The sequence below is a fragment of the Mesoplodon bidens genome (genome assembly GCF_964165515.1).
Source record: "Mesoplodon bidens genome assembly, chromosome: 20".
Lineage (NCBI taxonomy): Eukaryota > Metazoa > Chordata > Mammalia > Artiodactyla > Ziphiidae > Mesoplodon > Mesoplodon bidens.
The window spans coordinates 28,788,684-28,808,328 of NC_138181.1; the positions used below are offsets into that span (position 1 = coordinate 28,788,684).

At 45.7% G+C, this 19,645-nt stretch overlaps 1 protein-coding gene across 4 annotated transcripts in view; it reads left to right on the top strand.

Annotated features, from left to right (window-relative positions):
* Nucleotides 1-19,645, top strand: part of IRF2 (interferon regulatory factor 2) — an 88,354-nt gene that overhangs the window by 54,836 nt on the left and 13,873 nt on the right. For all 4 annotated transcript variants that reach the window (XM_081221177.1, XM_081221179.1, XM_081221176.1 and 1 more), the window contains exons 3-6: nucleotides 825-924; nucleotides 2,154-2,330; nucleotides 2,648-2,694; nucleotides 11,912-12,029. In XM_081221177.1, the coding sequence (XP_081077303.1) occupies nucleotides 825-924; nucleotides 2,154-2,330; nucleotides 2,648-2,694; nucleotides 11,912-12,029 (442 nt within the window). The remainder of the gene's footprint in view (nucleotides 1-824; nucleotides 925-2,153; nucleotides 2,331-2,647; nucleotides 2,695-11,911; nucleotides 12,030-19,645) is intronic.

Below are 19,645 nucleotides of genomic sequence, written 5' to 3' on the forward strand. Positions count from 1 at the left end.
AGCTTGTTAGGGTGTTGCAAAAACCAAAACTGAGACCATGTGAACATGCCAAATGAACCAAGTTTCACATAAGTAGTTTTACTACAAGTGTGACTTTGTTTCCAAAGCACTGGTTTCTAATCATATGTTTGCCAGGATTGATTTAAGTAATTTTGAGTTACGTCTTGGGATATAAGAGAGATGGAGAGGGTCTGCTATAAGAACTGTACTCGAGGGACTTTTCTCCAGAAAAGGAGTATCATCTTCATATAATTGGTACATCTTTGTTTGTATTTATTGCTATCTCATGCAGGGTAGTAGACACATAGGGATTAGAACAAAATCTTTTATTTCTGTTGGCTGCGTGAGCAAATTGAGATAATTAGTCTCTGTGACAATGGCCTCAGACACCCCCAACTTCCCTTTAGCAGCAAAACGAGTGTTCATTTGGAGAGTTGCCTAATTTTTAATTTACCTAAGGCAGAAGGAGTTCCTCTTTACCAAGTGATGGGAGTAGATCATAAGACTAAGCATTAGAAATTTCAGTAAGTGACCAGTTACCTGTGTTCCTATAAAGGAAAGGAGGCACATCGGCATTTCCCAAATCATCACCGTTGACCTTGGAATTTATTTTTATCCTACCAGACTCCACTTGCCTCTCAATCTCACCTGGTAGACTGTCAAGGTTTGGGGCCTAGTGGGGAAGTGGGTTTGGTTTACAGTAGATACTCAGCAAACCCAGTGATACTTAACAGGGAATCTTACTAGCTAGAACTAGGTATAATCCTCTGCAGTGGTGGCCTGAAACCCAGGGCTGCAGTGCTTATTTACTTTTTTTTTTTCAGGAAAAGAAGATTTTTCAGATCCCCTGGATGCATGCAGCTAGACACGGGTGGGATGTGGAAAAAGATGCACCGCTCTTTAGAAACTGGGCCATCCATACAGGTATTAACCCCGCATTGTTTATAGAGCCCGGCACTTGCTTTTTTGTGGTGGTTTTCATGCCTTTAGGTATAAGTGACAAATTAAATTGCAAAATATTTAAAGTGTACATTGTTTTTTGGTGACAATGTTTAAGTTCTACTCTCTTGGCAAATTTCAGTTACACTGTAGACTGTTAGCTATGGTTTATTTTTACTACATATATAAAATCTCCTGGCTTATGACTCCATGAAAATAGCTCTGATAAACCTGGGACTTGTTCCCAGGCACATCTAGGACACGTGGGGTACCGCCTGCATCACTCAGAAGTGATGCTCGGGCTTCCCTGGTGGCGCAGTGGTTAAGAATCCGCCTGCTAATGCAGGAGACGCGGGTTCGAGCCCTGACCCGGGAAGATCCCACATGCTGTGGAGCAGCTAAGCCCGTGTGCCACAACTACTGAGCCTGCGCTCTAGAGCCCGCGAGCCACAACTACTGAAGCCTGCACGCCTAGAGCCCGTGCTCTGCAACAAGAGAAGACAGCGCAATGAGAAGCCTGCGCGCCACAACTAGAGAAAGCCTGTGTGCAGCAACAAAGACCCAATGCAGCCACAAACAAACAAATAAATAAATTTATTTTTTTTTAAAAGAAGTGATGCTCAACCCATTCCGTAGAAAACTTAGTCCTTAAATTTCCTGTAAATGTGGTTTTCTGATGAAGTTCCCCAGGTGTGTACCAGGAGAATATAGAACTTACTTGTTTGCGTCGTATAAACTTTGGTCAAATTTATCTCCCCCAAAGGCAGTCAAGATTATATTTATTTATAACAAAATTTAACTAGTGAGCTCTTTGCAGGAACGGACTTTTACTTAATGTTTGAGAGTCAGATGAAAAAGAGACCTTCCAGTTGCCTGTGCTTGTCGGTCTACTGGCTTCCTAGCTTTGTCTTTCCCTTACCTTGGTTCTCCGTTCTTCTACCATTATAATTTTCTCTCAAGCTATTTCGTAGAGCCAGGGTGACCAGTTTGTCCCAGTTTGCCTGGAACTGTCGGGTTTTAAAACAAAAATTCCTGCATCCCGAGAACCTTCTCAGCCCCAAATAAACCAGGAGGTTTGCTCACTGTAGGTGTGGCCTAGAATTAAAAGGGTTCTCTATACTACCTGCCAGCAATCCTGTTTCCGGAAATTTTTACTCTAGAAATAATTTTTCCCCTCTTTTTCTTAACCTTAATTCTTTCAACTATTTTGTTAGGAAAGCATCAACCCGGAGTAGATAAACCTGATCCAAAAACATGGAAGGCGAATTTCCGATGTGCCATGAACTCTTTGCCTGACATTGAAGAAGTCAAGGATAAAAGCATAAAGAAAGGAAACAATGCCTTCAGAGTCTACCGAATGTTGCCTTTATCTGAACGACCTTCTAAGAAAGGTAGATAAAGATATTTACTGACTAAAACAGTGATCGCTTAATATACCTTATAGTGCCTTTGTGATTTCTTTATTTCCACATCTGTAGTCACAGCAAGGGTACAACCCTTGTTCCCGTTGTGGATGATAATTCTGCTCTTACCCGGCCGGGGAAAATGACTCTCAGGGCCCCCAAAAGCAGTAAAAGAAGCATTTGGGATCTTGGCCATGTACAGATTAAAGCACTAAGTTCATTGAGAGTTTCAGAAAGAATTTAACTTAGGGAAAATGCCTCTCTGTTCTTCATGAATTAATACAGAACTATTTTTGTTGCCACAGGAAAGAAACCAAAGACAGAAAAAGAAGACAGAGTGAAGCACATCAAGGTAATCTTTGTTTAGAGAGGAGGCCAAAGTTGTGATCTTACTAATGATTCATCTTCTGTCTCATAAAAATAAGTGATGAGATCTCTGTGAAGTATTTAATCTTGCTTCTTTTGCTGTTGTGTTTCATGTGCTTTACACGTCTCCTCTTTGGCATGTACCCACTTGTAGACTCAAGTACACACATCCCCTGCTTCATCCAACTTCCCTGAGCAATTTATGAATGAACTCACAAATCCGTGCTGAGCTTGACAGTCTCAAGCCTCCATCTGGTCCCTGCAACTGTTGCCAGCATGTCACTTAGTTCCAGCTAAGCTCCAGCAACCAGCTACTATCTGATAATATTAAGTATATTTTCAGGCCATTAAATATTTTTAAAAGTATATTAAATAGTATATACTTACATTAGAATGTATTACCTATATTTATATATATATGTATTGTGTTGGCCAACTTTTTGGCCAACCCAGTATGTATGTATGAATGTATGTATGTATGTATGTATGCATGTATGGATGTATGTATGCATATATTGCATGACAAGCCATTAGTTTGGGGACACAGAGGTCTGTTCAAGTCCTCTATTCGTGTGGATCTCAATAGTTTTTTTCCTGCTCCACTGTAGAACCAGCTTTCATAACTTCCGAAAGTTTTCCGTAGGGATGCGTTTGTGTGTGTGAGCTTTTCAGTGGGCTGTGTAGTCTGAAATCCACTGCAGTGTGAGGGTCTTTGTGTGTAGATTAGGTGGCCCTTGTTCAATAGCCAGAGAACTGCCAAATATCCCATGCAAAATCGAGGGTGAGCTCAAGTTGCTAAGCAAAGAGCAGACACTACAGTCCAGACTGACAGACCATCAGAGAGAAGATTGTCTGTTTCACCGTGCCCTGTTTGCAGATGAAGAAACAGAGGCTCAAGAGAGTTGAGTGACATGGACCCAAGGGCAGTGGAACATGTGGCCAAGTTCACATGGTTATTTAGAACTGAACTTAAAAGGGATGCCAAGCATTCTGGTTTCTACTCCTAGAATAACTCTTGAAGGAAAAACCAAATTGCCCAGACAGCACAATGTTTAAAAGCAAGCCACTTAGTCAAAATAATCGGAAAAAATACCAAAAAAATGTACTTCAGTTTGACTTGTGAAGGTAGAGGGAAAACTTAGGTAAATTGTTAAAGTTTCAGACACATTTACTCCTGCAATGGAAAATAAATTTTTTAGCTAGAGTGTTTTAGCAGTGAGACCTCCAGTTTCCACTTCCAGTATTTTTAGTTGGTGACTTATTTTAAATATAGCATAGTATAGGCCTCATTTTGTTATAACTTTTTATTCTGGAAAAACTTTATACACAGGAAGGAGGCAAGTGGGTCAAACGTACTTCATAGACCGTCACCCCGATTTCAGCATTAATCAGCTCGTGGCCATTTTATTTCATTAGTACCTCCCTCCACTTCATACATCCAGTATGAAACTGCAGATGTTCAACCATTTTTGACTTACAAAAACAATTTCATATGGTTCAGCCCAATATTTTAAAGCAGATTCCAAACATCTTATTTCTTTCATGACTACGTCAGTATATATCTTTAAAAAATAAACACTCTTTAGAAATAACACAGTATCATTATTGCATCCGAAAAAATTAACAGTAGTTCCTCAAAAACATCAAATATCCAGTCAGTGTTCAAATTTCTAATTTGTCTCATAAGTGTCATAATTTTGATACAGTCTGTTTACTTGAATCAAGATCTGTGTAAGGTCCACATGTTGTGATTTTCGGATATGTCTCTTAGGTTTTTTAACCTATAGGTTTCCCCTAGATTACTTTTAAAAAATTTATTTTTTTCTTAGAATGAAAAAAACCCTGTTATTTGTTGTATCAAGTTCCCCACAGTTTGGATTTTTTTAGGGCCTACATTCTGATTATTGTTGTTTAGTCAGAAAAGTGTAACTCCCACAAATATGTGATTTTGAAGAATCTGCTATAAAATCTCAAGTACAACTATATCATATTTGCTACTAGTTTCACAGCATCTAGCTCAGTGCCTGGTACAGAACAGATAATTAATACATATATAATCACTGAATAGATGAATGAGTATTTGTTGACAAAATAGATGCATAAATAAATGTAATGTATGGGGAGGAGGGAGTGGGGGGTTTAGAATGCAGATTGAATTTCACAATCTCAGTTAATGGAGAAGTGAAAATGGAGTAACAGACGTTCACTTTTCAACCAGCTTTGCTCAAACATAGCCACCAGACTTCACTGAATATCAGATGCCAGCGATTGGAAGATGCACCATTATTTTATGTACCTGTAAGCAAGAAAAAACTGCTTGCAGTGAAATCATGACACAGAATTGATTATAGAAGGCACGTCCCATTTCAGGGGTGTGGAAATGTGAGGAATGTGCACCTTAGAATTGATGACACATGGCGTTCTTGTAAGTAAAGGACATCTGCAGCCACATCACCGATGGCAGTGTCTTCCACGTGGCCAGGCCCCGCACTGACCCAGGGAAGCAAGTGAGAGATTTCCTCTTAGGTGCAGCCACGTGGGTCCCAAGAGAGTACAGTGAGAAATCCTCCTGTGATGTAGACATGGTCAGTATCCAAAACATGGCCCTCATAGAGACGTTGTTCCTTCAGCAGAAGGCAGGTGATTCATCAGAAATAAGAGCAGCCTAACTTTTGAATTTAAATCTACTCGCATCTGTCCTGTGACAAAGCCTCGGGACGTGGATAAGGCGAGCCGGCTCCCCCAGTTCTGTGGTTCATGACTGCGTAGTGTTAATGTTTCTGTAGAGCGGTTCAAAGTTAATTCTCTAGGTTGTCTGGAATTATATATATAAAGGACCTTATCCTTACTGAGCTATTAATACATGACTTTTTATTGTTTGTCAAACACCTAAGCTCTGAGTTTTCTGTTCTGTGTGTGTGTATATATATATGCAACTGGATAGACTAGGTTGGTTTCTTCCGCAGAGAAAATTTGCCTTGTATGTAGTAACTAGGTATGAAAATTTGCTGTTAAAACAAGCTCTTCCCAATCTTCCTTTAATTCGAGTTGAATTTTTTTAAGATACCTGAAGAAATCCTGTCTTTTTTTAATTATTATTTTTTTATTCGAGTAGAGTTGATCACGTTGAGGTTTTAACTAGCAAAGGACGTTCAGAGCGTGCAGGCCCACTGTCAGAATATTTCTTGGGCTATTCAGGCAATTTATCTCCGTGCTCTTTGTCTCCTCCCTAAATAGCTTCCCTGAAACTGGGAGGCCCAAGGCTCATTGACCATGTAATATGTGCAGAAATGCTGCCCCTGTATCCCCTGATGTTCTCTTTGGGAGTATATGCTGTGCACTCAGTGAGCCCTCTTTTACTTGAACTAAGCCCTGCCTGCGTGGAGGGAACTGGCTGTCTAAGGAAATAAGAGTAAGAAACACAGTCATGAGCAGTGCAAGACGGGACATCATCAGAGCATATTGGTGTTTCAGAAAATGTCACAAGGCCAAGATCAGTAAGGACAGAGGTGGATGAAACAGCAAGGTGATAGCTGACATTTTGGAGCCCCTACCCGGTCCCCAGCGCTGATCATTATCTCATTTAGTTCTTCCTGTGATGGGCAGGTTTTCTCTCTTTCGCATCTGTGGGAATGGAGGCCCAAAGATGTTGAGTAATTTTCCCAGAGTTGCTCCACTTTATGGAATTGGGATTTGATTCCAGGTTAGTCCAACCTCAGAACCTGTGTTCTTTCACCGCCCTCAGTGCCTCTCAGCCTCTCGGAAGCTGTGGGCTCTGATCCAGGCCTTGGGGGACTCTCCAGTTTATTGGTGGACATTCCCCAGCACCAGATCATACATGAAGCCCTGGAGATCAGAGCTGCTGTTTGGTCTTCGCTGGATGAGTCAGGACACCGGCTTCATTAGAGCCAGAGCCTGAGTGAGGGTACAAGGGGAAACAAAGGCACGTAGGTAGGGAGGATTCGGAATTAATACTTCCTGCCTCAGAGCATTGTTTGCAGAGGACATGTGTGTGCTTCGAAACTGTGAAGTGCTTCCAGATTAAAACATCGGTGTGATGATGGAAAACATAATCAGGGACTGTCTCTAATGTCACTTGGTAAAGACTAGGACTGGTCTGTATTAGTTCTGAGTGCAGGCCTCTGGGTGGAAGTTACGGAAAAGCAGGTATTGGCTGAGCAGAACTTTCTAATAGAGCTCTCATCGCCACCAGTGACTTGAGCTGGAATACGAAACAATATGCCCCCTGTCACTGTCCAAAGACAGGCTGAATGACTGACCACCTGTCAGGGCTGATACCGGAGTGATCTTTCCATGGGTTGCAAGGGATCTTTAGTTCTTAAGCCTCATGCCGGCAACCCACCTGAACTTTCAAGAGATGAAATCAGAGCTGCCCTGAAGGGAGCAAGTGAGGGGCCTGCCCTGCCCGTTCTGGTGCCTCCCTTTCCTCCTGGTGGCTCTTGAGAGGAATGCTCAGAGCGCAGTCTGCAAACTGGTTGGCTGAGTAATCTCCGTGGATGCCTTTGTGAGATGAGGCGCAGCTGAACTCCTTGGGGAGGCTCTGGAGCATGGAGGAGTTGGGGTTTTTTTGGTTTTTGGGGTTTTATTTTGCGGTACGTGGGCCTCTTACTGCTGTGGCCTCTCCCGCCACGGAGCACAGGCTCCGGACGCGCAGGCTCAGCGGCCATGGCTCGTGGGCCCAGCCGCTCCGCGGCATGTAGGATCCTCCCGGACCGGGGCACGAACCCGCGTCCCCTTGCATCGGCAGGTGGACTCTCAACCACTGCGCCACCAGGGACGCCCAGGAGTTGATACTTAAGGGAGGTTTTCCTCACCGTGATGGGGAGCAGCAGATGGGGGGAGGGACTGCGGTAGAGAGTTTAGATGAAGATGGTGGCAGTTGGAATGTAGAGGAGGAGACATTTCTCTGGAAGAGGAGGTGGAGGAGGAAGCCAGGTGTGGATCTAAGAGGTGGCCCTGACTTCTCAAGCTTCCTGGAGGGGCTGTTGGGAGCGGAGCATGTTTTGTGAAGAGGGTGAGTTTAACTGTGGACGTGACGGGCTAGAGAGGGCAGAGGGCCCTCTAAGGCAGACACCAGGTGGACAGTTGGATCTGACAGGCACCGAGCTCGGGTGAGTGTTGGACGCCAGGTGTGTGGTCATTTGCCCAAGAGCGATGTTGGAGGCTGTGGGAACAGATGCCTTCTCCAAGAGGGAAGCTACATGAAATGAACACGGAGACCCAAGGAGAAGACGAGGAGAAAAGCCAGTGAAAGAAAGAAGTCTAAGGGGACGTTGCAGTGGGAGCAGCGAGGAGGAGAACGAAGACGGCCTAGTTCCAAGGGAGGAAGGTGTTCCTGGGGCTACACAGGAGGCCGCAGCCTGTTTCAGTTGCACTCCTGTTCTTAGTAGCCTCGGGGCCTCCGAGGTATAGAGTGTTCAGTTCCCCGGGCCGACTTTGACTTTCATGAAGCCCAGCTGTCAGCCTGAGATTTTTGTTGGTAGAGAGACCTAGAGATGCCCTTAAATTTGGCTTGGAGGAGACTGGCTTTGCACAGATGACTTAGGGCCTTTCTGCAGGTTGGGGATGGGAAATGGTCTTATGGCCACTATATTTGGCCTCAAAGGAAGGAGCATCTAGACAAGGGCTGTGACACAAGATGAGACAGAATGAGTGGCCTTGGTTGTCCTCTGTTCGGCCCACCCCCAAGCCCCTCCAGCAAGCATGGCTTTGAGACCAACCAAAGGAATATTATTTTGGAGGTCTAAGGAAGGCTGCCCCTGCCCCTGCACGCTCTCTTGTGCTGGTTTGCTTTTGCCTAAAATCCCTTAAACTGTAGAACAAACCTTGGATTCTATAATGAGAAGAAAGGTTCTTGGGCATAAATATCTGGCAGAGTTAATAGATCATGGAGCGGTCTGAACCCAAGTACAATCTGTTTTTTGGTTTTCTTTGGGGCAAGGTGATTTACAGGAGAGCCTATATCTAAAGTAAGAAAGGGAACAGAAAGAGGAGGCTAGTTCAGGATTCACCAGGCCAGGTCATGGTACAGCCAGGCGGGGGACAGGGCAGGAGTGGGCATCACAGAGAAGCATGAGACGCTGTGGGCAAAGGCCGTTCATGACCTGCAGGATCTCTGTACATGTTCCGTAGAGAAATGTTCACCCATTTTCTTAAGTTGGGTTCCTTGCTTTAAAAAAAAAAAAAAAAAAAAAACATAGTTTAGGTTTTGATCTTCCTATTCTAGTCATTTCAAAAATGTCAACTGAGGGGCTTCCCTGGTGGCACAGTGGTTGAGAGTCCGCCTGCCGATGCAGGGGACACAGGTTCGTGCCCCGGTCGGGGAAGATCCCACATGCCGCAGAGCGGCTGGGCCCGTGAGCCATGGCTGCTGAGCCTGCGCGTCCGGAGCCTGTGCTCCGCAACGGGAGAGGCCACAACAGTGAGAGGCCCGTGTACCGCAAAAAAAAAAAAAAAAAAAGTCAACTGAGTGTAGTGAAGATCCCTGTTTTTCTGCACCCTGGATAGAGACCTTTCAGGGAGGTGCTGGCTACATTTCACTATACAATCTGCTATCTTGTCCTTCTAAAACCAGTGAGGTTTGCACTGAAGACGTGGAGATTGGCAGGTTATTTTGGAAGTGGGGATGGGAGGAGGCAAAACAATGTCCAGAGTAGTCCAACTCAGTCTCCATCGGTAGAAGATTCTGTTTCGTTACAGGAGTGCGAGAGGCAAGGTGGGGATCTGGGGAGTAGAACAATGTTGAACATAGTTCAGTCTCAATCTCCATTGGAATGAGTACAGGATCCAAGGGCTTATTAAGACAGAAGCTACTCGAATTGGACCACGTTGCCTGACCAAAGATGTGAGTTCAGTTCCTATATCTCCTCAGAGTAAAATCAGTGTGATCTTGGAAAACTCATTTCGTCTATGAGTCATAGTTTTCTCAAGTGTAGTGTGATAGAAGGATCACTTGCCACTAATTACACTGTAGATCACGTGAAACTCTTTTGAAGTCTCCAACTGAGAAATCAGAATAATGTAGGTTTTTAAATATATGCAAGTCTGACTGCCTCATTACCTTTATAAGAAGCCTAGAAGCAGAATGAGTGAATAATAACTTGGCAACAAAAGAAACCCACGAAAACGAGCAGTTCTTTCCGTAATTCCTTAAAGTGTTCTTAGGTCCTTTTGGGGAATTGAAGAGGTGGACGGGAAAGAAGATGACATGTGGGGCATGATGGGGGTGGGTGGGAAGGGGGCCGTTGAGGGAGCCAGGGAGAAGGATGCCATCAGAAAGGAGGAGAAACAGATAGATTTTGTTGCCAAGGAGGGAGAGTACAGGCCTTCCTGTTGGAGGTCAGAGTGTGGGGTTGAGGGAAAGAGACTTGCAGAAAGGTCACTGGATTGGGGATAGTAGAGTTTTATTGGTGACCTTAGATAGTAGTGAGTGCTTATTTAATAATAGGTGCCAGGTGCATATTTATCTCGTTTAATCTTCCCATTATCCCTATGACGTGGGTCCTATTACTGTCCCCAGTTTACAGCTGTCCGCAGCATCCTAAGAGGCCACTAAAGAGGCTAAAGTCCTATAACTAGAGGAAGACTTGGACCCCAGGCTCATGTGACTCTAAAGCCAGGCTGTCTCACCACCCCTACCCCAGGAGCTGGGAGTTTGATTCCACAAGTGGAGTGGCAGCCAGACTGCAGGCTTCATGGTGGTGCAGTGAGGAGGTGATGGTGGGAAGGAAGGTGCACAGTCAGGAGTTTGCCTCTAAAGGAAGAGAAAAGTGGTGACTCAAGTCACAGGCAAGGGAGTTTCTTCCCAGAAAGGATAAACTCTTTGGAATTTGTGAAAGAGATGCTGCAGGAGAAAGGGATAAACATTCTGCCCAGTGGGGCTGTCCTGGGCCCTTCCTGGATTCAACCTTTGGTACATCTGGTCAACCCTGCCATGTGTGATTTTGTTTGTTTATTTTTTTGAGAACTGAGCTATACAGTGAGGTGATGTCTTTGAAGCCGTGGTTATCATGGCGGGAATTTGCCAGGTGGGATTGGGAGGGAGGGGGTAATTTCCCCCTCCTTCCCTAAGATTTGGGGGGGTGGTTCATCATTGGTTCCAAGCAGCACATAAATTGATAAGAACACCCTGCATGCCTTGGAGCATCCACTCTAAATTTTTCAAAGCACAGTCATATCCACCTCACATGATCTCCTGCTCCTGTCTTCTATTCTTTCCACCCCTCCACCCTCCTCTCCAGTTTGGTCTCCCCAGGAGTTGTCACGTGTGGCTTTTTTTGTCTGATTCTGTTGCTGTCAGTAGACGCCAGTGTAACCTCCCCTTGAGGAGAAGCTCTCTCATCAAAATGCTGAAAGTCAGTCTGTACTCCAGCGCTGGCTCTCCCAGAGCTGTTGGCACGTTCAGAGGTTGGAGGGCTCTGGTGCACTTGAATAAAGCAGACTTGAGAGCCAAGCTTAGGAAGAGGAGTTTGTTCTCCTAGTTAATATGAATGTGTAGCCTCTTGGGCTGCATGGGCATTCGGAAGGCATGCCTGTGGAGCCCATGGGTGTGGGCTGTTTCACTGGACTCCACGGGGTGGCGGAGGCTTTGGCAATGAGTCTGGCCCGTGTGACCAGCCACCTGCCCCCCCGACCCTGGGGCAGGATGCTCAAGTGGCCAAAATCCAGAGCAAACCCTATCCAAGAAGAGTTCATCCACCACTTCCTCTGATTTCGTCCTTGGGCTGATAGTTTTTAGAGGCAGAGGTTTTCCTCCGAAGTCATGGAAGAGGTGGCAAGTTTCCTCCCTTAGAGAGAAAGCCAGGAGCTGAGTCTTACACGCACCCCTCCCTCAGAGAAGGATGAGTTAGGATCTCAGCAGCAAGGTGCTTTACCAAGGCAGTGCCACAGCTCCGCTTAACCCCAGGGCTACCTTGCGCAGGGGTAAGCATTTCAGGAGGGCACGCCCGGTGCACGGATACCATCTCCTCCAAGGAAAAGGAAAGAAAGGGAACGCTCGGCGAGACACTCTACGCAGAAATGTGCTTCTTAAGCTCCAGGCTGATTTAAAACACGTAGGGAATGCGTTTGGGAGATGAACATGACCTTGGCATTAAAGAAAGTGGACAGAGGGTAGAATTTAAGCTAAGCACAGGGAGGGAAAAGGAAGTGTTCTCAATTCTTTTTTCTTTTCTTCTTCCTAGCAAGAACCAGTTGAGTCATCTTTGGGGCTTAGTAATGGAGTAAGTGATCTTTCTCCTGAGTATGCGGCCCTGACTTCAGCTATAAAAAATGAAGTGGATAGTACGGTGAACATCATAGGTAAACTGTTTTGACATCTCATTTTTTTATACACACGAGTAGCTCTCTGGGGTCGAGAATTTGTAAAACGTGATTTGAAATAACGTAGTCAGCGGGAGGAGGTCTTGGAACCATCTCAAAATGCAAGTTCAGGCCCCCAGATTTCAGGGCTGAAGAATAAAGGCCTTTGAGGATCAGATAAAGGAACTGAGGCAGATCCGCCTCAAAAAAATAGGTAGATGAGATGGGGATGTTCCCCCCAGCAGCTAAGGATTAGCGGTTCTCAATCTTTCAATAATTGGTCATGTGGACAAAAGTGTTATTTATTTAACTTGGGAACAAGGAGGGGGGAGACTGTCCCCATGAGTCCTCTCAGCATCTGCTCCATGGTGGATCTGCCACAGAGGTGGTGCTCATCTCACAGATGGGGAAACAGAGGCACGTGGCCAGAGGGCACCCTGTGATCCCACAAAGAGTGTTGAGTGCCTTCTGTATACCAGACGTAGCGCTGTGAGCCAGAAATAGGTTGGGGAGCAAGGCGGGCCCAATCCCTAGTTTCATAGAAGAAGACACATAATAAACAAATAAAAACTGCCGTAACAACATCATTACCGTCTGTGATAAATGTGCCAGAAGAAAAGAGTGGAGAGATGAGATGACGCCAGTGGGTGAGGACCTGCAGCGCGGGTCCCGACGCAGGAACACGCTTGGAGGACTAGAGGGAAGGCCAGTGCTCCTGGGGAGGGCGCCTGAGGTCCCTCAGAAGGGAGGCGGGGAGGGCTTATGGGGACCTTTGAAGACCCTGGGAAGGAGGTTAGGTTTTATCCCCAGCCTGCTGGAGGGTGTGGGTTTTGTTGTTTTCTTTTTTTTTAATTTTTTAAAAATTGAAGTATAGCAGATAGTGAAGTGCCCAAATGTTTTACATACACACACCATGGAAACACCACCCCTGGAGGCTTTTAGGCAGGTGGGTGACAAGTGTGAATTATATCTCAATAAAGTCCCGCTGGGATGCTGCCAAGCACGGAGGGTAGGGACTCTTTGCAAGAGTGGAGGAGGCCCAGGCTTGACCCTGTATTCTGACTCCAGCCCTGGAATCTAGAACCTCGGTTTCTTTGCCCTCAATACCTTTTGGTTCATTACATTTTGTTCCATTTTGTAAACAATTAGGGATTCTGATGCCGGTAAGAACAGGAAAAATCCTGTTCCAAGAGCAGGCCTCACATCTGAGGACCTTCATTTGTGGGTTCTCAGCTGAGTAGGGACAGGAGGCCGCAGCCGCTGCTCCTTCCCCTGGGCTTTGGAGTTTGGAAGTGGAATCGCATGTGCAGGGTCTCCCTTGCACGTTGAGGTCTCCAGCAGTGTGCAGCGTGAAGAAAGAGCGAAGCCTGGGTTGAGACTCGGCACGTGCTGTATCTCATGTCAGGATGGCCATGTCTTCCTCGCAGGGCTCACTGTCTGAATGGGGCACTTTTGCGTAGAGACAGATGGCCCTACAGTCATTTTGAGCCGAGCAAACTCTCAGAGAGTGAGCATCTTTCTCACTTCCCCTCTGGAGTGAGGCCACTTGCCTGACCGGAAGCCCAGCTCTCCTCCCTCCTGGGCCCTTTTTTCCACGGCTGAGAGCTGCTTCCCCAGCACCTGGGTTTTTATCATCCCTTTCTCAGCAGGCTGTCCTCAGAAAGCCTCTGCCCACTGAGCCCTTTTTTAAAAGGAAGATATTTGCCAATCTCCCAGGCATGGTCTCTTAAGATTCAGCTTATTTCGAGGCAGCTGGTTGGCCTTTGGAGCTCCTCTTCGTTAAGGAGGTGAATTCAGCCTCAGATAAAATGCCAAACAAAAGCCAGAATTGGACCAGTTTTCTTTACCTTTTTTTTTTTTTTTTACATTTTGGTTGAGCCTTCAGTATGTAAATTCTCTGCCAGGTCGATTGTTCATTGCCCTTATGGTATCATTGGTGCTACATGGTGCTGGTACTAATTTAATGAGTCATCCTGGGGCAAAGACAAAGACCAGGTTTGGTTAGAGAATCACCTACTGGATTAAATGATTCTCTTCCTAACAATAAAGTCATAATGGATGGCAGTAAAATGAGTTTGAATATCTCTTTCTAATTAGTCAGTGACCCTTGTGAAGGTATGTAATGATAGATGAAGTGGATCCATGCAGGTATTTTAAAGAAGTGGGTAATTTGTGATTATCGCTAACAGTAGCACTAGCTCAGATTTTAAACCCTTTGTAGAGCTTTGTCTGCACTCTCCCAAGTGACCAATAATTAACCATCCCAGCCTCTGCGATGTGTGGACCGAGATGAGAAGCACAGGGGTTCTGATCCCAAGGCCACTGTGGCATTGGAGAGATTCTCTTTCGGGCTCTCTTTACTTTTTAAAAAATGCTTTCTTTAAAAACGAAACCATTTCTTGCTCTCCATTCATTTGTCTCTAAACCCAGAGTTCCGGCCAGTTTTGTATCCAGGCACCAAGGTGAAAAACCTCAAGATGTTTTCATTCTACTCTTATAAGCCCATGTTTATAAGGTTAAAAATGGGAGCTGAACCGAGTCCTTACTACGAGAGCATTTTTCTCGTTGTCAGTAGGCTCTGTCACTAGGGAAATAGATTGAAAATCAATATCTTAATCCCTTGGAGGCCAGCCACCCAGTACATTTGTATTCTGGAGGAGGGGTGCTGTTCGGTAAGTGAATCCAGTAAGGGTGTAAAGCACAAAATGTACTGTTACCTGACAGATGAACTCCTGCTGGATTGCTGCTGTGTTTTACTTTTATTTCTGCGGCAAATTGTGGCAGGAAAACACACACACACACACGCACGAGTGTGCACACGCTCATGGTCAATGAGCAGTGTCCTGGTCTTGCCTTCTTGTCCAGAACAGCTGAATGTACGTCCAGATTTAGCAGGCTGTGCACTCCAAGCAGGAGGGCAGCATCTCACCACTTAAACCAGGTCTTTTCACGTTTCATCTCCTGTTTAAACGCACAGGTCAGCACCTCCAAAGATCTTCCCTGCTATCCCTTTAAGGGGAGGGAGAAAAAGACTCATTTTTATTTTTACTTTTCTTTCACATTGAATTATTTTGCGTGTGCGGCAACTTCTGTTTTTAGGAAGCGGAAGAAGCCAGCAACGTGTTGGATTGTTCTGATAATACCCTGCTGGCCTCTTGCCCAGGTCACCAGGGCCTCTGCTGAGCAGCATTGAAATCACCTCCAGGCCAGTGTGAGAAGTTAGCAGGTGTGGACATTCTTTCTCCCTGGCCTAGGTGGGGCTTCATAACCCCATTGTGTTTCTTGATAAAAGGTAACCCCACCCTTCAAGAAAGCAAAGATTGCTGTGAAATGAGGGAGGCGATTCATGACCCTGAAGTAAGTCAAGCTGGCCTTAGGTGACTAGACACAGACAGTTAGGAAATAATGTAATTTGAATTCTGTCGATTTTAGTGGCCCAAAATGCACCTTCCAGGATGTACCTTTTTTTGGTAGTTGCTTCCAAATTTGACCAACTTTATCTAAAGTAAACCTTGAGTAGCTTTTTTTCAGCCAAGCTTAGAAACTTGAATATCAACAGGAGCAGAACAACAACAAAAAAGTTTAAAAAAAAAAAAAAGGAGCAAAACAGATTCACAACTAAGAGACCAAACTTAGGGTGCCCCCAGGGCCTCACGGTTATAACTCAAGCCTGGCAGCCTCTGGTACCAGAATTCATAATGACTTGAGGATGGCCAAAGGTGATGCCAGGCTGTAGAACTGTCTTCAACTTTTCCAGATCCTTTGTTCCCTGTTTTGTTTGTTTGCTTTTGTTTTTTGCCATTTTCTCTGGTGTTTAAGATATGAAAAATTCCATCGACAAGATAAAAAGTAGATTTGGGGCGGTTGTTTAGATGGAAGGCACCCCTCTTGAGAAGGAGCGAGTGAAGGCTTTCCATGCTGGTTCATCCCTCAGGAGCGGGGGCCAGCGACAAGCCATCCAGTTTTATCAGGACCCCTAGAAAACTCTTAGCAATAGAAAGTCCATGTGAGGTGTGAACCCAGATCTCACAGTAAACCCAGACACAACCGATAATACATCTTGTTTTTCTTTGGTGAACTGGACCCTGGAAAAGCCAAGGTCACAGAGGTGAGGCCGCATGGGATGTGCCCTCGGTCACCACGTGCACTGGCAGCCCTGGGCAGTGGACGTGGAGGTTTTTTCAACCTTTAAGGGGTTTTTATTTACCCAAGAAAGCTGCCAACTTTTTACGAGGCTGTATATATTTTTCCGCCTTGACACCTCCACCTTATTTATAATTACCTATGGAATCCTGTCTTCCCCCGTCCTATTCCGCACATCCGTCCCCTTCTTTCTGTTTCAGATGCGACTCCCAGTCACCTTCCTGCTTGCCTCAGCTCTGCTTCCATGCTGCCCCTTCTCCAGACACAGTCATTTGTTAAAAAATGCCAGTCTTACCATGTCACCATTGCCCCCAACCCCCCAGGACAAAGACCCGCATGTCCCCAGTGTCCTGGTGACCTGGCCCCTGTCCACCTCTTTTATACTTGTTTTTGAAGTCGAATGACTCTGAACAGTTGGACCTCCATGTGCCTGTCCAGCGAGAAAGAGGGGTTTGGGTGGTGGGTTTTCTTACTGTGGGGTGGACGCTATACCTCTGTCAACCCAGCAGAGTAAGGAAGGGGCGTTAGGCGGGTCCATCGGGAAGGGTATGCTGCCAACCCATGAGGTCTTAGCCAGGTTTCTGCTGCCAGACCATTGACCCTTGAAACACGGTGATGAACTCAACTGAGTTTTTACTAGAGCATATTATTTGCCCCCCTTTATAGCAGAGCAGCATGTGATGCTGTTTCCTCGTGGACATGCAGAGTGTGTACCACACCCTGCACCCACGTCGACCTGTCACTGTTAAGGCAGTCTGGCCCCTCCTCTGAAAGTACTAATCCCGTAGAGACTTGTGTCTCCCACCATCGCCCTTGGATGCCTAAACCGAATCGTGGCCAGAGTTTATTGAAAAAAAGAAAACAGAGCACCAGATTAGAAGTTAAAAGACTGGGGTTCTAGACCTAGTTCTGCAGGTTTTTATTGATCACGTGATCCTAGGCAAACTCCCTCACCTCTCTGAGACTCAGTTTCCTCGTTATCTAAAGTGGAAACGAGGGGACTTCCCTGGCGGTCCAGTGGTTGAGACTTCGCCTTCCAATGCAGGGGGTGCAGTTTCAGTCCCCGGTCAGGGAGCTAGGATCCCGCACGCCTCGCGGCCAAGGGACCAAGGCATAGAGCAGAAGCAGTGTGGTCACAAATTCATTAAAGACTTTGAAAATGGTCCACATCAAAACAAAATCTTTTTAAAAAAAATTAAATACAGTGGAAATGATAAAACTGTGATCCCACCTACCTCACAGGATTGTTGTGAGGACCAAATGGGTGTAACAGAAAACTCACTGTGTGGTTAGAAGGTGGTCAAATTAATATTAGGATTGTGGTATTACCAAATCATATTAGAATATATGTGATTAAGAGACATTGCCTCCATCTGTGCTGCGTCCTCAGGGCTGGTACTCACAGTTTAAATTCTCGAAGTTTCCCATCAGGGCAAGAAGAAATTTCTCTCCATGGCAGCATGCAGATGGCCGGCTTTTATATACGCTTTTATCTTGACCCTGCAGCTGCCTGAGTGACCTTGGCAATTTACCCAACCTCCCTGGGTTTCAGCTTTTTTCAGCTGCAAAGTGATAGGACCAGCCCACCTTCACAGAACCTTCCCGTTCCTAATAGTCTACTTTTAAGAGCTTTCTCTGAGGCACGGGGGCAACTGCTTTCACAGGTGGAGCCCTCCGTTGTCAACAATTGTTAATAAGGTAAGAATGACCTTTTAAGGAATTAAACCGGTTCATCAGTTAACCAGCCATGAATAATATTGTTGTAAGTCTCAGCACCGAGGTCCAGATAAAATTACATGCCTGCGGGGGACTCTTTTCCTGATGCTCTGACCTTCATAATCTGGAGAAGCTTAGTGGATTTCTAGTTCCCTAACCATTCAGGAATTTCCTTGGCACCCAATATAGAACTGTTGAAAAGCAATTTCACTATTGGTTATGAGCCCAGAGTCTTATTAAGGTGAGATTTGAAAGGTTTTATCCTAAGAGGGGCTTAGAAAGCCCAGGGAAACTCAGTTTGAACTTCCTTAACTCTTTCTTTCCGGGGGACGGTGCTGTTGAGAGGGAAAGCTGAATTTGCCTCCTGAGGCTGCCACTTTCCGGCTGTCTGACCTTGAATTAGTCATTGAACTCTTCGTTAGTTATTTAACTCTCCACGATGCTTCTCCTCCTGTCTCAAATGGGCTGATAACTGTGTCTTCCCCGTGGAGTTGTGAGGTCTGGCAGGTGATAGGTCAAGGTGGGAAAGACAAAGTTCAGGGCCCAGGAAATGCTAGGTTTTGTTATTATCGGTTATCAGTCATGATACTCGAGCACCTAGAGGGCTCCCACTTCTGACCTTATGTGCTGTAGCAGTTTGCTAAGCTTGCTATTCTTGTGACTTTTCATTTGTTAGGAGTCAGTGGCACTGTCTGTGTTGTCCCTTAGGACAGAGTTTGGTGGTTCAGGAGAAATCAGCTCGCATCTACCTCCATAGATGGATAAAGAGAGAGATACGGATCAGGGCTGGTGCATAAAGCCCTTCCAGAGAGCATCTCACATGTTGGGATTTCTCAGCTTCTCTCTCGGGCTTGCGACTGACGAGTTCAGACGTTTCTAAAGTGCCCTCAGTCGTGTTCAGATGGAGAGCAGTGGTTGTCCCTGTCCCAGGCACAAAGCCACGTACTCCTAGGGCAATGTCTGGCCTTAGAGATCATGTAATCTTATTAACCGCGTATCCAGATGTAGCCCAGAAAACTAAAACTTATTTTTCTATCCTGGTCACCAGCATTTGGGATACACTTAAAATTTGAATAGAGATGCTTATCTACTTTTTGTCCTAAGGCATGTATGTTAAGTGAAATAACCATAAAACGAACCCCTTTTAGGTGTGCAGGTCTATGATTTTTTTTTTTTTTTTTTTTTTTTTGCGGTTCGCGAGCCTCTCACTGTTGTGGCCTCTCCCGTTGCGGAGCACAAGCTCCGGACACGCAGGCTCAGCGGCCATGGCTCACGGGCCCAGCCGCTCCGCGGCATGTGGGATCTTCCCGGACCGGGGCACGAACCCGTGTCCCCTGCATCGGCAGGCGGACTCTCAACCACTGCGCCACCAGGGAAGCCCTGCAGGTCTATGATTTTTGACAGACATCCTCAGTTGTGTGACTACCACTACATTTAAGACATAGGACATTTTCCTCACCCCCAAATGTTTCCTCTCCCTCCTTCCAGCCCTTGGCAGCTATGGCCTACTATGTCTTTATCCCTTCACCTAGGTTTTAAAAAGCCCGCTTGCCAGGAGTCTTGAAATTTTCTAGAAAACGTTCGTCGTTCCATTTGGTATTCACAAGTGGTCCTGAACTCCTGCAGGCCTCTGGCTGCAGTCTGGGAGCCTTGCTCTGTTTATTCATCTCTTTACTCAGCAAAGATTCACTGAGCTGCTCTCAGGTACAAGCCGTGAACGGGTGCTGTGACTTGAGACAAAAAGTTCTAATGCAGGG